Source organism: Lathamus discolor, chromosome 8, assembly GCF_037157495.1.
Source record: "Lathamus discolor isolate bLatDis1 chromosome 8, bLatDis1.hap1, whole genome shotgun sequence".
Lineage (NCBI taxonomy): Eukaryota > Metazoa > Chordata > Aves > Psittaciformes > Psittacidae > Lathamus > Lathamus discolor.
This window is the reverse complement of record NC_088891.1, coordinates 20,309,168-20,323,856: the sequence shown is the minus strand read 5'-3', so window position 1 is coordinate 20,323,856 and position 14,689 is coordinate 20,309,168. Positions and strand designations below refer to the sequence as shown.

The 14,689-nt window shown below is 57.3% G+C and overlaps 2 protein-coding genes across 3 annotated transcripts; one reads left to right on the top strand and one right to left on the bottom strand.

Moving 5' to 3' along the window:
- Positions 1–862: 862 nt before the first annotated feature.
- On the bottom strand, positions 863–6,370 carry LOC136019123 (cytochrome P450 1A4-like). Its single transcript, XM_065688994.1, has 7 exons — positions 6,217–6,370; positions 4,550–5,403; positions 4,258–4,384; positions 3,917–4,006; positions 3,706–3,829; positions 3,123–3,209; positions 863–2,166 (listed from the first exon to the last, which is right to left on the bottom strand). Exons 2-7 carry the CDS (start codon positions 5,390–5,392, stop codon positions 1,860–1,862), a joined length of 1,578 nt encoding a protein of 525 aa, XP_065545066.1. The 5' UTR covers positions 5,393–5,403; positions 6,217–6,370; the 3' UTR covers positions 863–1,859.
- A 3,246-nt stretch (positions 6,371–9,616) lies between these two features.
- LOC136019121 (cytochrome P450 1A5-like) lies at positions 9,617–13,503 on the top strand. Of its 2 annotated transcripts, none has more exons than XM_065688989.1 (7): positions 9,617–9,916; positions 10,195–11,061; positions 11,463–11,589; positions 12,118–12,207; positions 12,290–12,413; positions 12,777–12,863; positions 13,078–13,503. In XM_065688989.1, the coding sequence occupies exons 1-7, from the start codon at positions 9,749–9,751 to the stop codon at positions 13,382–13,384; spliced, it is 1,770 nt and encodes a 589-aa protein (XP_065545061.1). In that variant the 5' UTR covers positions 9,617–9,748; the 3' UTR covers positions 13,385–13,503. The 2 variants fall into 2 exon arrangements, with proteins under 2 accessions (XP_065545061.1, XP_065545062.1); XM_065688990.1 differs by lacking the exon at positions 9,617–9,916 and adding an exon at positions 9,926–10,070.
- Positions 13,504–14,689: the final 1,186 nt, after the last annotated feature.

Here is a 14,689-nt window from a genome sequence, read left to right as displayed (position 1 = left end):
GTACATTCACCTCCTCCTTTCCCCTCAGCTCCACTACCCCCAGCTTTCCCCCCACATAGCATCCTGAGCCTGTTTTGCTCATTACTGGGAGGAAGGAGCAGGCAGGGTGCCGGATCCCTTCCTGAGCTGCTGTGCACAAAGGCTGATTGAACACACAGTCACTGGGAGCACAGTCAGTAACAACACTGTGAAGGTGACCCAGGTTAGGGTGGGAGGAAGGCTCCTCTTCCCCACAGCAGCCTTTCCAGGGCACAGCCCCCACATCCAAACTACCCCTGTGGCTGTCCATCCCATCCAGGTGACGATGGAGTTGAATAATCACCTTTCTTCAGGTGTGCCCAGACCCCAGTTTTCCATATATTCCCTTTTTAGTTACATGGTGATTTAATGTTTATCACCTTTTTTAAGGGATGCTATGCAAAGCCTTCAGAAATAACCATGCTCTGAGCTGGGGAAGCACAGAGCAGGCGATGGTCCAAAGCATCCCTCTGTGGATCACCTCCCTAAGGGTCCTGAAATGCTGTTTGCAAGCTCCTGATTCATTTATTTGGAGGAATAAAAGGGCCACGCTTGATTTTGGGTGAAATCCTGAACCAATCAGAGCTCAGCATCACCTCTCTGTTGACGTTTTAGCTTCTCTATACACACAGGGAGAGGACCAGAGCCAGCACCTGTGAGGACTAAACACTCCCCATAATACCACTGGTATCACAGCCCTGATGGTGAAGGAACATCCAGCTCATGTCCCTGCAGGAAAACCCTGATCCAACACATCCAAGTCAGCTTTTCAAGAATAACAGAAATGGGGTTTTCCTCAAACAATCTTTTCCCAGAGGAATAAGACCAGAAAGAACCAAACAAGTATTTAACAATATAAGTATTTATTGGGTTAGAATCACTGCAGTTTATACCCCAGTGTAGGGATGTGTTCCACCCAGGTAGGAAGCAGCATGAATCAGTGCTCAATTTGCCATGGGAATTCACCATCTCCTGCAGCCCTCAAACCTTTACTAAGCTGAATATGGGAATCTATTGCTTGTTAAAGGACCCTCAAACTATAGTTGATTAAAAGCAGCAAATACACCACCTGGAAGCCAGAATGTGCCTCTTATTGCTTCTTGTCCCTTATTCTCAGACCTTGGATATTTTCCAGGAGGCTTCCTGGGAGGAATTTAGCCAGCATCTCAGTGTGTGAACAGCACTGCTTATGGATACACATTCGTTCTCCTCGCAAGCTGTCTTCGAGGATGGGTAAAACCCTTGGGGGTTCATTTAATGCATTTACACTGAGGGCAGGTGGGTGCTGGTGCAGGTCTGGCCCCTGCATCACCTCAAGAGCCCTTCAGAAGGCAGCTGGAGCCACAGGAATAGCCTGTTCCTATCGGCAGAAGGAGCCAAAGGCTTCACAAACAGCTCTGCCAGAGCTTGTGGGAGAAGCCCGGCCAGGTTTCCCAGGGAGGATGCCACAGCTTGATTCCTATTTGGTGGATGAAGGGAGTGTTGCAGGAGGCAGGGTGAGGACATCCCTACCGCTACCCCACACTGCTCCGCCCAGCGCAAAGCATCCTCCTCCTCCTCCCTCCCTCCCCACCCCAGGGCCCTGATCCGCATGGTTCTCCCCATGGTGAGCTTTTGTGCAGGCAACAGCAATGGAACCTGCTGGGGGGGGGGGGTGTCATGGGTAGCCTGACAAAGCCGGCTTTATCCCTCCCCACTGGCATTTACATGAGATGAACAAGCCCCCAGTGAAGCAACACAGTGAGGAGCTGTGCTGGCTTCTAGACAGCATGAGCAAAAGCAGGCTGAGCGTGCAGCTCCCAGGGCTGGCTCTCGTGCGGCGCGATGCTTCCTCCCGCGGCTTATGGAGAGCTCTTCATGGGGAAGCGCTGCTTCATCTGGAAGCAGCTGCACTTCTTGTACTTCATTGTCAGCCCGTACTGAGGGGTGATGTCCACCTCCGCGCCGGGCAGCAGGCTGAACTCCAGCTGCTGCAGCAGCGTGGCCAAGAAGAGGAAGACTTCCCAGCGGCCAATGGACTCCCCAAGGCAGCGCCGCTTGCCCAGGCCGAAAGTCAGCACTTTGTCACCCTCGGTCCTGTTGATCTCAGTCCCTGCAGCGTTGAGGAACCGCTCGGGGTTGAAGGCTGAGGGCTCCTTCCAAAGCTTCCTGCGGCAGAAAGGAGACCCAGCTGAGGAAGCTGGATTCACGCGGAGAGACGCACCGCAGTGCTTCCGCACTTCACCACCCAAAGCCCCTTTGGCAACCTCTGTCCCTGCTCTGAAATGCCAACGAGATGACAGAGCCCATCAGCTCAGGCTACTGAAACCTCGATTGCAAACTCAGCCTGTGTTTGCCTGCGCCGTTACCGGAGGTGGATTTAATTCAGCGTGCAATAGCTGGACATCCTGCAGCCTCAGCCAAAAGGGGAGCATGGAAATCGGTCAGCAGCTCTTACAGAAAGCAAGGATGGAGACCTGAGAGCTTTCCCACCTTCAATCTTCCCAGCCCATCCCAGCCCGGCTCCTGGAAGGTGCTAGGTGGGATTTTCCAGTTCTTAGCTGAGAGTTTCTGCTTGGACACAGAGAATCCTCGCTGTCCCCAAAGACAGCGTTCCCATTGCAGTGCTCAGGAGGAATACTGTGGTGTTTCTGCTGCTGGGATACTTGGGTATAAGCTTCTGATCCGGGAACTACCTTTTGTGTCAAGCCTTGCTCCCCTGCCCAGGAGGGTCTCTACTGGAGAGCAGTGGAAGGGTAGGATGGGGCTTTGCTGGCCAGACCCTTTCCATCCAGCCAAGCTGATTACCAGCACTAACGACAGGAGCTGATGGAGTTTAACGGGAGTCACGTCAGGACATGTTTCTCCCTGGAAGAGGGAACCGGGACGTTCCCACTGAGCACATCCAAAGCCATCACCCCGGATCACAAGGGCTGCTTGGCAGGAGGATCTACTGATTCCTGATTATTCAGCAGCCCAAGCTGCCAGCCCTTGCACGTACATGGGATGTCCAGTGCACTGAGGACCTCACCACGTGATGGGGAGTTGCTGAGCCAGTGACCAAGTCGCCCCAGAGCAGCTCCATGCCCAGGAGTTTTTGGCCTGATCTGCCTTGGAATACTCACACGTCGTGATTCACTTGCCACTGGTTGACAAACACACAGGTACCCTTGGGGATGTAGTAGCCATTCAAGGCTGTTGCTCTTGTTGTACTGAAAGAGACACAGGGCAGAGGGGAAAGAGAAGTTAAGAGGAGACCTGCAGCTTCAAGGTAAAACAAAGCTTGGCAGGTTCAAGGGTTTCAGTTTCAATGCCCTATTTGTACTCTTACAACTGATGAGGAAATACCGCCCGTTGCATTTGGGAGACTAAATAGGTTAACACTTTTCCTTGAGCAGAAAGATGCCAGTTTCGGGAAGCTGGATGAGTTCTGATGGGGTTTCTCCCCCTGGGGAGGCTGGGGGAAATACAAACCCAGGGGTGTTTGACATCCCTCCAAAGGGCTTTGTGGTGGATGCAGCCCCAGGCATCGGCACTACCAGATGTGGAAGCCATGGAGAGCTTTGACAGGAGTCATCCAATCTGTGCACTGGAATATTTCCTCATAGCAGGGATGGATTCCCAGGCAATTATCTGCCTCAACAGCACCTCCCAGAAAACCACTCCACAGAAAACCCCAAAGAGGATGCCAGGCGCTGCAGCCCTTACCTGTGCGGGATGGTGAAGGGCATGAAGGAGGAGTGCCTGAACACCTCCAGGATAAAGGCTTCTGTGTAGGGCAGCGCGCCGCGGTCCGACAGCCTCGGTCTGCGCTCCCGGCCGATGGCCTGGTCTGTGGGAGGCCAAAGGAAGGAGCAGGTCGGGATCAGCCCTGGCCACGGGGGTTTTGGCTCCAGGGGAAGCAGGTTCCTGGACTCACCCAGTTCTCTCTGGATCCTCTTCTGGATGTCGGGGTACAAGGCGGCATACATGAGGCTCCAGGATAAGGCAGTTGTCACAGTGTCGAAGCCTGGATGGACATGGAGAAGGCATTGAGCTATCAAAAGAGGGCAGGCAGTGGGTATTTACAGATCCCAGCGCTCCACGTTTGCCTTGGAGCAGGTTCCTCAGGGGTATCCGCTCTGGTCACTGTTCAAGGGGCACCTGAGAGGCCAGGAACAGCTCCAAATACCCAAGCACGGCCAAAATCTCACTCCAACAGCTCCAGCTCCCATACCCAGCATCCGAAAAGCAAGGCTTTACCCTCCGAGATGTTCTCACCTGCCCCAAAGAGGTCATAGACGATATTGATGATCTTCTTATTGGAGAGCGGGACATACGCATCCTCCCCTACACTGTTCTCCTGGCAGTGCTCGATCAGTGAGTCCGTGATGTCCCGGATGTGCTCCTGGGGGAGAGCCGGTGGGTCAGGGACACCGCGGACACCCAGGGCTGGGGAAACCTCCCCCAGCAAGGGCCAGATCCTGGGGGATTAACTCAGATTGGAGAGCCCCAAGGAGCTCTGATGCTTGCAGGCACCTCTACCCACATCCAAGAGCATCTGAGCTCTTACCTTATCAAAGCTGGTGTAATGCTCCTGGACAATCTTGTGCACAAAGGAGCTGAAACGCCTGTTGATGTCCTTGAAGAGCTGCATGGAGCGGCTGGGAAGATACTGGAGCAGGGGGATGAAGTCTGCAGGGTTACCAGAAGCAGCCACATCTCCAAACTCATTGTTGAGGTTCACTATGTTGAGCAGCTCCTGGTCGTTGTGGTCGTGCCGCTTGCCAAAGCACATGGCGCAGATGACGTTGGCCACAGAGACCACCAGGTACTCGTAGGGGTCGAAGCTCTTCTCCTCCTCCATGAGCTGCAGGAACTTGGTGACCAGGTACTCCGCCTCCTTGGAGACGTGCTCCTCCAGGAGGCAGCAGGATGAGGCCGTGGGGCTGGGGGTGACGGAGAAGGTCTTGAGGGCGTTCTGGGCCAGCTTCCTGCGGGCTTTCCACACCTCCCCGGAGTCTGAGCTGAAGGTCAGGCTCTGCCCGTCCGCAATGTAGCGGAAGCTGTGGAGGTCGGGGCGGCCCAGGAAGTCTTCTGCTTGCTTCACCAGGGCTTGCTTGATGGTGTCCAGCCCGCTCAGCACCAGCACAGGCCGGGTGCCGATCCTCACCTCCATCACGTCCCCATAGCGCTGGCTCAGCCGGGTCAGCGCCAAGTGCGGGTCCTTCCTCAGCTCCAGCACGTTGCCGAGGATGGGGAAGCCCCTGGGGCCGGGGGGGCTCTTCAGCCCCTTGGGCACGTGCTGCCGGAGGGACTGGATGAGCAGGAACACCAGGCAGAACACGGCACCAGCCACCAGGAGCTCGGTGGCCGAGACGACACCTTCGCTTCCCAACAGAGACATCGCTGCCATCGTGCAGGAGCCTTGGTAATGAACCAAAGAGGCATTAGGAAGACTATGGAGCACCTCCAGTCGGAGGCACCTGCGCAGCACTTAAACCTGTTAGCTTCTGATCCAGAGCTGCATCAGTTTTGTGCACTTTAGGAAGCTGCTTGCACTTAGAAGCCATATTTTGCTAGTCAGGAGTGGAAGGAATGGGTCCCACAGCTTTTTCTGTGTGCGCAGGGAAGGAAAGGTGCTCTCTCAACTACAGCACCTCCTTTCTACTGCAGAGCCTGTTCCAGAGCACTTGAGTGCTTTCCTGTACTTGAGTGTGGGAAAGCTGAATCCTCCTGGTTGCTGGTTCCAAGCCTCTGCTCACCACCAAACCACAGCATTGCCATGAATCTCCCTCAAGTGTGGATGGTCATGAAGCCCAGCCATGGCTGCAGAGTGGGGCTGGAGGCTGTGAGCACCCAGCTCCCTGCTCCGTCAGAAATCCCTCAGGAAATGCCGAGCCAGGGGTAGGAAGAGGCTGGAACTGAAATCCCCCCTCTCCTTGGGTTGGTACAGACGCTAAGGGACACCAAGGTCCCACGGGGTGAGGAACGTGGGGGCTGCTGGGACCCCAGCCCATGGCTGCAGATAGTGGCTGCCCCATGGTGAGAGGGGCTTTGGGGCAAGGGTTACCCTCAGAACCCCCTAGGAGCCACCCTCCGGCAGCTGCAGGAAGGATGCCAGAGGAGATCTGGGGAGCCGGAGTGTGGGGACACCCACGGCAGAGCACCCCTGGCTGCCCATCCCTCGGGGGTGCCCTGGAAGCGCCCCCCGCACCCGTCCATCCCGAGGGTACTCACCTGTGGAGCGCTGTGGGGCCCGATCCTCCCGGCAGGTACCCCCCAACTCCGTTTTGCTCCTGCTTTATATGCATTGCCGCTCGCCCTGATTGGCCCGGACACCTCCCGTCACGTGGCCGAAGCCTAATCAAAGCTGACGTGTGTCCCAGCTCCCAAACACCTAACCCGGACCCCCCCCCCCCCCCACCCACGGCGGAGATCCCGCACCCCCCGCACCCGCTCACACACGGGTTGGGGTGCGGGAGCCCCGTTCCCTGCCTGTCCCCGCAGGGAGGCTGCGGGGCGGCGGGAGGAGGAAGGGGGGGTCCCGTCGGGGCAGGGGGGGTGCCGGTGCCGCCCGTGGGTTCCAGACCGGGGCGGGCATCGCGTGCGAAGCAGGCGGGATGTTTGGGCAACCCGCGCCGCCCCGGTCACTCCAGTCACGCTACCGGCAGGATCTTAAAGGCGCCGGTCCCGAGCCCCGGTTCCCCCCTCCCTCAACCCCGGGCAGCGCCCCGGATCCACCGAGGCCCCCTTTCCTCCTCCCGGCAGCCCAGGCTCCGTTCCCCCTCCTCGCCGCCGGTGCCCGCAGCCCCGGGATGTCCCCGGTGTCCGGAGCCGGCAGCGAGGGAAAGCACCCCCGGTGTCCGCAGTGCGGGGCAGGAGCAGCGGATCCCCCCCCCCCGGCGGTGCCATCCCACAGGAGCCCCAGGAACACGCTCTTTCCCCCCCCCCCCCCCCCCCCGAGCCCTCCCCCCCGCCCAGTGCTTTAGCGGTCCTCCCCGTCGGCGGGGGCTGCCGGCGCCTCCGACAGTGCTCCCCGGGGGAGCAGAGGGGGAAGAGCCCGGGGTACGGGGTATCACCGGGTGCCCCCGCCGGTGCGGGGCCGCTCTGTTGGCCCACAGCCCCGGTGCTGTAGGGCAAGTGGGGCGGTGGGGCAGCCCCGGGGGTCACGGCCCTCGCTGCCCCGGCGCAGTTAAAGATTGTCTAAGTTCGCGTGCGAAGCGGCCGTGCCCTCTGTCACCTCCTGTCCCCTGGGCACAGGGCAGCCGGCGTGGGGCAGGGGGATCACGTCGGGGGGATGCCCGGGGACAACAGCGGGTCCCAGGCAGGGTTTGCTCCTCCAGTCCCGCCCCCATCCCCAATCCCTATTGGGCTACAGGTCAAGACCTGTCCTTCAGGGAGGACAAGCGGGACCAGACGTAGCCCGACTCTCACCCCTTCCACCCTCATCCCCCCCTATCCCCAGCCCAGCCCAGCGCGATGGGAGAGGGGCCGTGGGGTCCCGCCCCGGCGGAGGGGGTCCCGGGAGTGGCACTGGGGACATCGCGTGCGAAGGGGCTCCGGACTGACCCGGGAGGGTCACTCGCAGTCACGCTATGGGTGGGTGGGGGGGGAAATGGCTTTTAAAGGACCAGGGCGGTGGCCTCATGTCCAGGAGCCTGGCCCGGGGTCAAGGCGGCGCCGGAGCAGCTCGGGACCAGCCCCCCCCTGGCTGGCTGGGGTGGGGGGTCCCCAGAACTGGGGGCACTGGGCACACTGGGCTGTATGCCCTCTGCCACGGGATGCTGGTGGCGGCAGCCCCCTGTGCCACTTGTGTCCCCCTTGATGGCACAGGGACATCCCTCGAGAAGGCAGTTTCCCACTGTGCAAAGCTGAAGGTCTCAGCTGTGGCACCACAAATGTCCCCTTTGCGGTCCGGGGGACACTGAGCGGTGCCCCAGACTGCTCTGACGCGTCCCATGCAGAGCTACCCCTCTGACACTGCACTGCCTCTACTCACGTCTCTGGAGAAGGGCAGCTCGAGACACATGGACCGGGCAGGACACGTGGCTGTGTCCATAAACCCCAGGCAGAGATGTGCCCGTGCCCTCACTGTGGCACCCACACCTGCAGCTCCCAGTGAAGCCACGTACCTGCGGCTGTGCATTCACCCTACACATCTATAGGCGCATCTATACGTGCAGACTACACGTACACACAGCACATACAGCACCATGTGTATGTGCCATGTGCATGTGGCGTATGTACCAGTGCACTCGAGCACATTTTAACACTCCTTTATGCACACACTCTATACATGCATATGGACAACCTATACGTGCACACAGACACTGCACATGCACATGGACAACCTATACATGCACACAGACACACTACACCTACACATGGACACACTAGACATGCAAACACCCTATACATGTACACAGACACTGTACATACACACAGACACACTAGACATGCACACAGACATGCTATACATTCACACAGGCACATTATACATGCACACAAGCACTCTATACATACGCACAGGCACACTAGACATACACATGGACACCCTATCCATGTACACAGACACATAGACATGCACACAAGCACCCTATCCATGCACAGGGTCACACTAGACCTGCACGCAGACACTGTACACACACAAATAGCCCATGTACAAACACACAGCATGTTCATGCTCTTGCATGGGTGGATTTGCCCGTGTTCACACACACCCCCCCGGCTCTGCCACGTGTGCACACAGGGTGCACGCCAGCATCCTCTTGCTCCCGTGTATGTCCTTGCACGCACACACACGCTGGTGCGAGGTGCCTGGCACTGAGCAGAGTGGATCTTAGCAGCCAGGGTTTTGTAACTGTTCTTGCCAAACACTAATGAATGGCGTCACTGCTGTTAATGAGCCTGATTAGAGCAGATGTTGAAAGCCTTTATTAAATATTAGCTCAGCTTTTACCTGCGCCAAATTCCCACATCCAAAGATGGAATGAAACTGGATGAGCTGAACCCCAAAGCTCAGCTCATTCCTGCTCATCCCCGCTGCACTCCCCAAAGCCCTGCATTCCCCCCGGCAGCTGCAGCAGCAGCCCCACGGGCTCCCACCCCTCCGGCTGGGTTTGGGGAAGGATGAGCTGCCCCAGCCTTGCCGCGAGCTGCCCCATCCGCCTCTCCTATCTGTGGGGCTCACCTCCTCTCCTCTGCCCCGCCACTCCTCTGCTGTTTGCCACGGAGCAGCCGGGGGAAGCGAGCCAGCCGCCTTCTCACGCGAACCTGGGCAATGGTTAACCTGAGCCTGGCTCTGCCGCCGGCCACGAGGTCCTGCTGCCACCACCGGTGCCGGGGCACGGCGACCACCTGCTGGTGCCCCAGGGATGCAGAGGGCTGTGGCCGCGGGTGCCCTGCTGCAAACACATCCCCTCGCTGCTCCCGGCATCCCCGGAGTGGCCACGGAGCTGACAGCGCTCTCTGTGTGCTGGGATCAGCCTGCTCAGCCCGGAAAGGGCTTTGGCACCCCACATCCCACCAGGCAGTGGGATCATCCCCAGGGCAGGGCTTAGGGATGCCCCCTTTCTGCCTCCCTGTCCTCAGGAACCCCACTTCTCCCTCTCATTCTGAGCTCCAGGGCAGGAGGAGAAGTCATCATTCATCCTCCAAACCCCACTGGAGCTGAGGAAGGGTCTTCCCTGGTTCTTGGGCTGGCCCCAGATGGCCTTGCTCCAGTTCGTTAATGGGTAGCTATTCACCAGTGACCCCACAGAGATAAGAAATGAAGGGAGCGAATATAAAGCCATGGTCTTCCAGACAGCAGGAGAAGAAGGTCCAGGCAGCAGGAGAGGATCCCCTCTGCTCTCCAGGACAAGCAGATACCCTCTGCCTCTCTTTGCTGGGAGCTACAGGCAGCAAAACCAGCCTTGTCTATCGCAAGGACCTGCAGGTAGGAGACAATGTGTGCATGTGTGTGGCTTTGAGTACCTGTCTTCTGCAGGGAAAGGAGTGCCATTACAGGCTCTGGGGGGCTGCGGTCCCCCCTAAGCAATGAGTGTGTTTGGAGTCTTTGGAGGTCTCCAGCATTTACCCCTTGAAAACCCGTAAGTGCAGCTCCATCACCCTGAACTGTTTGAGGGCACTTGCTGCCCTTTCTCAGCATCGGGAGCATCTGCAGGACTCAACCTCTCGCTAATCCTGGCTCTTCACAACACTCCACTCCTTTAGAGTTCCTGCAGGCCAGAGGCAAAGAAGGCAGCGATGTCTCTGTTGGGAAGCGAAGGCGCCGTCTCGGCCACCGAGCTCCTCATGGCTGGTGCCGTGTTCTGCCTGGTGCTCCTGCTCATCCAGTCCCTCCGGCAGCACGTGCCCAAGGGGCTGAAGAGCCCCCCCGGCCCCAGGGGCTTCCCCATCCTCGGCAACGTGCTGGAGCTGAGGAAGGACCCGCACTTGGCGCTGACCCGGCTGAGCCAGCGCTATGGGGACGTGATGGAGGTGAGGATCGGCACCCGGCCCGTGCTGGTGCTGAGCGGGCTGGACACCATCAAGCAAGCCCTGGTGAAGCAAGCAGAAGACTTCCTGGGCCGCCCCGACCTCCACAGCTTCCGCTACGTTGCGGACGGGCAGAGCCTGACCTTCAGCTCGGACTCCGGGGAGGTGTGGAAAGCCCGCAGGAAGCTGGCCCAGAACGCCCTCAAGACCTTCTCCGTCACCCCCAGCCCCACGGCCTCATCCTGCTGCCTCCTGGAGGAGCACGTCTCCAAGGAGGCTGAGCACCTGGTCACCAAGTTCCTGCAGCTCATGGAGGAGGAGAAGAGCTTCGACCCCTACCGGTACCTGGTGGTCTCTGTGGCCAACGTCATCTGCGCCATGTGCTTTGGCAAGCGGCACGACCACAATGACCAGGAGCTGCTCAATATAGTGAACACCAGTGACCAGTTTGGTGCTGTGGCTGCTTCTGGTAACCCTGCAGACTTCATCCCCCTGCTCCGGTACCTTCCCAGCCGCTCCATGCGCTTATTCATAGATTTCAACAAGTCCTTCCTCCGTTTCATGCAGAAGTATGTCAAAGAGCACTACCAGACCTACGACAAGGTAAGAGCTCGCAGGACCCTCACCTGCACCACATGCATCCACACTCTCTGCCCCTTTCTGGTAGAGAGTTGTTTGCTTCCTTGCAGCCAAGCATCAGTGGACATTTACCTTCTTGCAGTTATTGCTGCAGTCTGTCCATGTGCAGTCTAGCACTGCAGCCCTCCTTCTTCTCCACAGCCATGTGCGGTCGAGCTGGTGTGTAGGCTGACCATCTGATCTGTGCCCTGGAGAACCATCTCCTTGGTTCTGTAGGTTGCAAAAGCAGTAGGGACCATGGGGGCTGAAAGGTGATGTTCTCCGGAGCTCATACAACCCCCGGCTCCTCCAGCACGGGGTGGGTGCTCAGTAACACCCATTCCTCGCTGGTTCTGCTGCCATGACTTGTCTTCTCTTCCTCTCAGGACCACATCCGAGACATCACTGACTCCCTCATTGTGGAGTGCCTGGAGAAAAAAGCGGTAACAAACCTTGCCGTGCAGGTCCCTGAGGAGAAGATTGTCAACCTTGTGAACGACCTCTTTGGAGCAGGTACCTTTCCCCACTGGCTCCTTCACTACTGCAGGTTTTCTCTGGCTCCTCGTGTTACAGCCCTCTCTGACCCAGCTTTGTCCAACCCCAGGCAGCCAGTTTGGGTCTGAGCACTCACTCTGCAGCTCACTGGTCTTCCTTGACCCTTTAGGGACACCCCTGGAAAGCAGCATAGAGCATCAGCTCTGGGAAGAGGCTTTAGGGAAAAGAGAAGGGTTCAGCCAAGCCTCACAAGCCAGGGTGGCTTCTCCTGGTTGAGGGAGATGTCTGTTCCCTGATTCATCTTTGAGCTACTTGTGGAAACTCCCCTGATTCCAGAGAATTCCTACAAACCTGACATAACACAGGGGTGAATCAGGATGAATGAGAGCAGACTGCGCAGGCAAGGCTTTCTCTGACAGGGAAGAACCTGAGTCTCACTGTATGCCTCCTTAGCCATCCCAGCCTGCTCCATGGCAGGGTTAGGGAGCAGGGCAGGTGCCCTGTGTGTTGTACAGACCTCATCAACATGCTTTCCTCTCTGAGCAGGCTTTGACACTGTGACCACTGCCCTGTCCTGGAGCCTCATGTACCTCGTGGTGTACCCCCACATCCAGAAGAGGATCCAGAGAGAACTGGGTGAGTCCAGGAACCCCACAGGCCAAAACCTGTCCCTGGCCAGGGCTGATCCCGACCTGCTCCTTCCTTTGGCCTCCCGCAGACCAGGCCATCGGCCGGGAGCGCAGACCGAGGCTGTCGGACCGCGGCGCGCTGCCCTACACAGAAGCCTTTATCCTGGAGGTGTTCAGGCACTCCTCCTTCATGCCCTTCACCATCCCGCACAGGTAAGGGCTGCTGGGGCTGCAAAGGAGGTGGAGGGACAAGGTGGACTCGAAGCATCTCATCAGCGGTGCGGTGAGAGGCAGGGAGATCATTATGGACCTGCAGGATGCTCATGGGCATGGGGAGCTCACAGCTCCATGCAGGAGGTCCCAAAGAGCCATTCTGCTGACTTCACTGCAGATACACCACCCAGCTTAGGTAGGGGTTGTCCAATCCTGCTCATGGACAATGCAAATATCTCTCATGAAGCCATTCCTTTGGGTCTCATCCTTACTTCACCAGCACCAGGAGCAAGTTAACAGTCCCCTGAGGATGCAGAAGGACCTTTCCTCTTCCCAAACTCTGGGAGTCTTTTCTCTCTCCAGGACGACCAGGGACACGGTGCTGAATGGTTACTACATCCCAAAGGACCGCTGTGTGTTTATCAACCAGTGGCAAGTAAACCATGATAAGTAAGTACCTCCTGAGGCAGAAAGCCTCCAACAGTGACATACAGGACCCTTCCTGCACTGTTATCTTCCTGGGTGGAAGTGGGGTCAACCTGCTTTGAAAGGGAGAGGCATCTGCTAAACATAGGGATATTCTTACTGGCAGCTCCCACCTTCCAGTGCGCCTACACTCATGGCCGGGATTCAGCATCTCACCACCTGATGTATTGCCTTCCAGGAAGCTTTGGAAGCATCCACAGACCTTCAACCCAGAGCGTTTCCTCAGCGCTGACGGCACCGAAGTGAATAAGGTGGAAGGGATGAAGGTGCTGATTTTCGGCCTGGGGAAGAGGAATTGCGCTGGGGAGACCATTGCTAGGTGGGAGGTCTTCCTCTTCCTGACCACCTTGCTGCAGCAGCTGGAGTTCAGTGTGCGGGACGGCAAGCAGGTGGACATGACACCACTCTATGGGCTGACCGTGAAGCACCACCGGTGTGAGCACTTCCAGGTGAAGCAGCGCTTCCCTATGAAGAGCATGAATTGAGCAGAAAGCTTATCCATTGCTTGGACATCACCGGCAGGGCAAAGACCTGGGTGTCCTTGGAGCAAAACGGGGGCTGGTACAGCTATATGGGATGATGAAATAAACTGAAGCTGTTGGAATTCCTTGCCTTGTCTTGTTCGCTTTGTAGCATTTCTTGCTTATTCATTTTTCCAGCATTTCTAGTGTTGGGTATCCCATCACATCTAGTCCTAGTACCGCAAAAGCACATTTATGGGGTGTGTGAATGGTCTTTTGCTGGAAGAAAAGGGAACATACGCCAAACCAAACTATCTGAATACCACTGGGCTGTACCCTTTGGTAGCTGAAGGACACCCAACCCATGCCATAATCCCATAGCCTCCATCAATGTGTAAGATCTTGGACGAACTGATGCCCAAAGCTTGGGTGGAGAGAAGGGTGCTGTTACTGAGGTCCAGCCAACTATTATTAGTAGTAGTATTAACTATTATTGACTATCAACTATCATTGAGGTCCAGCACCACTGTTTCTGGGCTAATTTTCACTGGCTGAAGTTTGCCTTCACTGTAGCTGTGTCTGCAGGGAAAATAAAACCCCTTGGAAAAACACGAGCACGTCTCCAGGTCCTCTGAGCGCAGCCTGTTCCCTTGCTTCTGCACTGGTTTTCGTTGCCTAGCTGACCTGCCGTGTCTCTAGGATGCCGTTCCAGGAAAGGCTGATCTATGTCATAGAGGAGCTCTTTGAGGATCTATCAGCCTTGCACCAGGGGCTCTCCGGTTTACTTTCTTTAGCAGAATGAGCGGGATCCTTCAACCAAACTGGGCTGGGGCAAAGCCTCTCTGCAGGGACCCGTGCATTGAGGCTTCATTGACCACAGTCGCTGTTGGCCCTGCAGGACGGGAGAAAGGACACCTTTAACCCTTGCTGTTGAGCAAGTCAAGCTGCTGGTGTTCTGGAGCAGAGCAAGGGATGTTATCACAGCGGGGCAGAGGAGAACAGGACTTCCTCCAACTCCAACCGAAGAGTTTACATTGGCTGCCAGTCAGCCCATGCCAGTAGAGCCAGATGCCTCCTTTGCTTCTACTTGCACGCAAGCCGCGCTGCAGGAACAAGTCAAACCATCCAGTGCAACACGCACGGCTCTTGACTCCGTTCCCATGGGTGGTATCTGCTCTGCAGAGCCCCGGACCCTGACCAATGGGAGCTCCTGTCAGCCCCGAATGCCAGTCACTCACCACGCATTGCACAAAACCTTCCAAGAAGAGACAGAAAGGGAAGAGAGTGTTGGGGACGAAAATGGGGAAGCCGATTGCCCAAGAGGTGAGG

Bases quoted from the DNA above. Each gene is read 5' to 3' on its own strand.
- LOC136019123 (XM_065688994.1), bottom strand. From the start codon at position 5,392: ATGGCAGCGATGTCTCTGTTGGGAAGCGAAGGTGTCGTCTCGGCCACC. The intron at 4,007-4,257 runs GTGAGAACATCT...ATGTCCATCCAG, and splicing joins CTATGACCTCTTTGGGGCAG to GCTTCGACACTGTGACAACT. The intron at 3,210-3,705 runs GTAAGGGCTGCA...TGTCTCTTTCAG, and splicing joins CCCTTCACCATCCCGCACAG to TACAACAAGAGCAACAGCCT.
- LOC136019121 (XM_065688989.1), top strand. From the start codon at position 9,749: ATGAAGGGAGCGAATATAAAGCCATGGTCTTCCAGACAGCAGGAGAAG. The intron at 11,590-12,117 runs GTACCTTTCCCC...CTCTCTGAGCAG, and splicing joins GAACGACCTCTTTGGAGCAG to GCTTTGACACTGTGACCACT. The intron at 12,414-12,776 runs GTAAGGGCTGCT...TTCTCTCTCCAG, and splicing joins CCCTTCACCATCCCGCACAG to GACGACCAGGGACACGGTGC.